Raw genomic sequence first — 5,382 nt, 5'->3', positions numbered from 1 at the left:
TCGGAGCCTCCTCTTCTCCAGGCTGAACAAGCTCAGTTCTCGCAGCCTTTTGTCATAGGAGAGGTGCTCCAGCCCTCTGAGCATCTTCATTGGCACTCTTAAATGCCTAGATTTTAAGTATCAGGGTTGATCTTTCTTCTGTTTCTTTTACTACAGGTGCTGTTATCATTAGCAGACTAAAGAAATCAGTACAAAATTATAGACAACGTATAAAAGCAACTAAGAATGCAAATAATTGCCATCTATATCCCTTGTTCAGGTTTCAAGCAGTTAGGAAGAAGTTTGTCACTGAATTAAAGGAACTGCGACAAAAAGAACAGTCTCCTCATGTAGTACAAAGTATCATCAGTTTGATTATGGGAATGAAATTTTTTCGGGTGAAGATGTACCCTGTGGAGGATTTTGAAGCATCATTTCAATTCATGCAGGTAAGTGAATGTTACGGAAAACTGAAATGAGCATAATTTTGATTGTCTAAGTCATGAAGCTACAGTGATGCTTGCTCACTCTACTTGTGTCATCCTTCTTCACCCTTTTCTGTTTAGTTTGGAAGTTCTCAGAGGTATGAATCACTTGTTTCTCTGCAGTTTGTGAGGACGTAGCATAATGAGAACCCATTCTCAATTGTCTCAGTAATGTGGTGAACCTGAAATACATGAATTTATTCAAGACTAAACGAAAATGGGTAGCAATCAAATAATTTTCTTTCTTTATGGAAGCAGTGGGTTAAAGAAAAAAGTTTGTTGATACATCTTTTTTTAACAGTTGACATGCCAAAAAGCACTTGTTTAAAAAAAATTAAGTTAATTTTTAGAGTCTTAAAAATCTCTTTGTTTGCATCTTTTGATTGTGGAATAAAAATTTGTCTTAATGAATAACTCTCTCATTGAACAGTAACCAAATTTTTTGCAACTGGGTCATAAATTTTATTAGAACTATTTAACAGCCATTGACATTGATCTCAGTCCTGGAAAAAACTGACATACATGAAGGTGCTTGAGACTATGTCCAGAGTGGACTGTTGGGTAAAGTGGAGTGCATACATGTGTATGGATTATTTATTTCTCTGTAAAATTTCCTTTGCATCAAAGTCATCTTGAAAATGAGTACATTAAAAAATATATTATTTTTTTGTAATTTCACTAGAGATAAGCATTTATTTTTGGAAACTTCGGAATAATCTGAGGAAAAATGTGCACATTTATATTTTTTTATATTCTGAGCACTCTTTATATAGTTAGTAGAAAATAAATAGCTATCTGGTATCTGGTTCTTCCTTCCATTTTGTCTTAATTGCTGGAGAAACAGGTTTTAAAGTTTCTAATGTTTTGTGAAGCTGGTGTTGTCAAGGTATATAAGACTACTTTAAACACGTTGCATGTTTTAAATTCAAACTGGGAATTGATGTGCTACTGCTAGTGGTTTTTATGGCATAGTGACATTCGTTGTCTTTTTCCTAATATCTTCCTAATGCTTCCTTACTAAGGAATGTGCTCAGTACTTCCTGGAAGTAAAAGATAAAGATATAAAACATGCACTTGCTGGTTTGTTTGTGGAAATTCTCATCCCTGTGGCTGCTGTAAGTATTTTTGTTTTCCTCCCCATTATTCTCCTTGCTTTTAATTGGGCTCTCATTGTTAAAATTGCTTCCATTAATCCTCACTGTATGACATTTTTACAGATTCAGAAAGACTATCAAGTAAATTACAAGCACCTACATAACCTTTTAAAGGGAAACATTTCAGGGTGATTTGTGTATTGGCTAGTTTCCAATCTATTTTCAGTACCTTTGAAAATTGTCTGTTTTCTTCACATTTTTATCACCAAAGCCCCATGTTATCTTATACTTACTCTGAAAATCTGAGATTTCCCTCGTTTAATATTTGTTCACTCAAGGGTGCTGTTGACTTTTCTTTATTAGCTGAAACCTGTCAAGTTCTTTATCCTAGAAACTGACATATGTAACATTTTTACAGTCTGATAGGGAGATTGTCAACTCCTATGGAAGAAGGAAGAATGTAGATTTGACTAATGAAAAATCTTTCATACATATGAGTGTCTACTAGAGGTAATCCTTCAAGTGGAAGAGCAGTCAATCATCTCCCATATGTGTTTTAAATCCAAAGTACAATTTTACTCAGCAGCCATGAACAAGAAGAAAACCTCAATGTCATCAGAGTGTTGGATATACAGTGCCTGTAATGCTCCTTGTGGGAATATTTTTGGTCAGGACAGGTTCTCCCCCTTCTTCCCAGTCCACTCAGTTATGTAAAGCTGGATCAATGAGCAGTTACGGCAGCTCAGTGTACGTCAAGCTGACCGTTTCCCGCAAGCTCAGGAAGTTTCATCGTAGTAAGATGCAAATGCTAGGCCACAGGGTGTTCTGCACGCTGTCCCAAAAAATGACAGGCCGTGGCTCCATGTTACGGCCCATTACAGGGGCATATCTTGCTGTATATGGGGAACTGGGACGTGTAGATCCCGTTTTGTGGAATGGGTTCTACAAAGACCAGCGTGCCGGAGGGTGATCCTGTCTAAGCAAGCTTGTAGGAGAAGAGAGATGCACCTCTGAACTCTGCGTCCTCTTTCACACAGTCTGTTTTCCCTGAGCTGTGGGGAAATGCTTCTCTTTCTTCATTCTCTCAACCTTGGGACTATTTTTTAAAAAAATTAGGAAGGAGACCATCTTTTCTTAAAGGCATGACCACAGGGAGGTGCTGTTACTAGTAGCTGTTTATTGACTAAAATCTTGATCTCACCTGGGCATACTTAGACTCTTCTAGAGAAGAATTACCTGTCCTGTTAAAAGTTTTCAGTTCCATGGCTGCTCGGCAGTGGGAGTGGGGGTGCAGAGTGGAAATACTTCGCGTTTAGGTAAACACGAATATTAGTTTGCAAAATCATAATTTAAATACAGTGGAAACTGCTCATGGAGTCATGAGGCAGAAGGAGCATTTGGGAATTGGAACTATCCAGTGGTAACCGCACGCTGGCCGCGCAGGGCGCGCGTGCTGGTTTTTTGGATCGCTTCCTACAAGCACAGCCTGAATCACTGCTTGAAATGGTTGGCAAGGGAGGCTTGATCTTTCCTTCTGACTCACTGCGTCTAATTGTTTCATACAAATGGAACTTCTTATATAGAACAGAGAGCACCATCCCAGATTGAGATGCAGTTGAGAGGGTTAGTCATTCTCCGCGGAGATGCGAGTTTGAATCTTTCAGAAGCAGATGAAGGAAGTGAATCTAGGTTTTCTGTATCTTGGATACAGCAAACTGCTTAAGCGAGGAAGCTGTTGGGATTTGGCATTGTGACTTCTTTACTGTCATTCTCTTGCTTAGTCATTCAGGCATTTATAAAAAGTAAGACCTGACTTGGACCCTGCAGGTGTGACGGGTGACAGTATATTTAACAGTGGGGAAGTTAAGGCTGATCTGCAAGCCCAAGGTCATATCCCAGAGCAACTGTGTGGTGCTGCCAACAACTGACTGATTTCTCATGTGGAGCTAGCGGGGTACTGATTGATTATAGCTTAAGAACAGCCGAAGATAAATAACTTGGGGCTATATAGGAAGTGATTTAAAACAACACTACTTTCTCAGTTCTTGTTGGATTTGTACACGTTACAGAGATAGTAAACACTATTTTTTATGTTTCCCCGTCATGAGTGTTTTCAGAGTGTTCTTAGCAAGGTGGACATGACGTATCTTTTAATAACTTTAAGTAATAAAAATTAACACATAATTACCTTATAGGGAAATCATGAGTATAGAGGATCTCTTCCAGACAAGCCAACCCCCTCTCCAACACCACCCTCCACTCCCACCCCCCGTTAGATAAATAAAGCAGAAACTCAGATAAAACAGCAGGTTGAGGATAACTTTTAAACAGATCATCACAGGTATCCAGAGGGAAGCCTAAGAGACTTACAGGAGTTTTGATGGAGAAAGGTAGCTGCCTGCTTTCTTCTTATGCTTCTGTTTATATTTCAGATAAATACCCTCAAATACTTACCTAATGTGAGATTTAACTTATGAATGTTCTTGAATTCATGGTTATCTTTGTGTATATTTAAATTACCTTTGGTATAAACTTTTAAACCCTTTTTATGTGTGGTTTTTTTTAATAGGCTGTTAAAAATGAAGTGAATGTGCCATGTTTGAAAAATTTTGTGGAGATGCTTTATCAGACTACCTTTGAATTGAGTTCAAGAAAGAAGCATTCGCTGGTATTTTAAAGAAATATTTCCAACTTCTCCATTTTGTTCGCCTTAGACCTTTAAGCTAGTACATTATAAGAGGAAAAGCTAACAGCTAATTAATTTAACTCTTAACTCCTCAGTTGAAGTATAATTAAATTCACGCTGTGCTTGTGCATTTGTTCTATTTTTGATTTGTTTCTTTGTGCAAGGTACGTGCTCTGTTATCTCACTTGAGATTGTGTTGGAATCAGTGCTTGGCTTTGATTGGTTTAGTCAGTTTTAGCTCAGAGTTATTTACCCTAATGTCTCTTCTAAAAAGAACTTGCATTCAGGGAGACTGTATTTAGATTATGTTTAATGAAAAGATGGAAGTGTCAGGCAAGACTTTTCCAGCACCATAGCGGCCTGCCCATAGCTGCGCTCTGCCTGTTTTTTCTCTCCTCAGACACTTTGTTTTTATTTTCCCATTATTTTTAATCTCTTTCAGATATTTATATCTGTGGTGTTCTTCCCGAAGCCTGTGTCTTAGCTTTTCCCCTTAAACTGCATCTAAGCAAGGATTTAAATCTCTTATTAATGCAGTATTTGGTAATTCTTGATGACCATGGGAGCCACGTTTCAGATTGATTCACTTTGATGGCAGTGTAGAGCTAAATTCTGCATTATGTTTGGCATATTCAGTAAATGCAAGTGAATTTAAAATGATTCCTCCTCACTTTCACGTTAGGCATGAGCTTTGCTTTCTGGTATTCGGAGCATATAAAGCATACGTCATTATACATTTTTAAGTAAGAATAACATAAAGTAGTTGATGTTAGTATTCACACTGCCATTTTATTTATAAAGTCAGAAACACTGTTACGTCAAGATTACAATTTACGTAGTCATCCTTATTTTTGCTCCATAACAAGATAATCTGCAGTCAGATTTGGTATTAATCACCATTATGTATTCTGTTTAAAGTATGTGGTGTTTAAACAAATCTTACATTACTAAAGCAAAGTCATGCTAGTCTGCATATTCAGACTTTATTAATTGTGCTTCTTTCCTTGTTACTTTTCCTCAAGGTCCAATTTTAATATGTCTGACAACCTAGTGTCTGCCTTGGTTTTCACTTAGTTGATGATTTGTTTTCTGAATGTTCTTAGAGGTAGTTCCCTCTCCCAGCATGTAGGATCCCATG

General features: G+C 37.6%; 1 protein-coding gene across 1 annotated transcript in view; it reads left to right on the top strand.

The window, feature by feature from the left end:
* Positions 1-259: 259 nt before the first annotated feature.
* Positions 260-5,382, top strand: part of FRYL (FRY-like) — a gene marked incomplete at its 5' end in the record, with an annotated part of 79,336 nt that continues 74,213 nt past the window's right edge. The window contains 3 exons of the mRNA XM_010148894.1: positions 260-428; positions 1,487-1,579; positions 4,128-4,226. Of these exons, the coding sequence (XP_010147196.1) occupies positions 260-428; positions 1,487-1,579; positions 4,128-4,226 (361 nt within the window). The remainder of the gene's footprint in view (positions 429-1,486; positions 1,580-4,127; positions 4,227-5,382) is intronic.

The sequence above is a fragment of the Eurypyga helias genome, unplaced genomic scaffold (genome assembly GCF_000690775.1).
Source record: "Eurypyga helias isolate BGI_N326 unplaced genomic scaffold, ASM69077v1 scaffold6753, whole genome shotgun sequence".
NCBI lineage: Eukaryota > Metazoa > Chordata > Aves > Eurypygiformes > Eurypygidae > Eurypyga > Eurypyga helias.
Note: the sequence above shows the minus strand (reverse complement) of the source record. Positions and strands in the feature narration are given on the sequence as shown.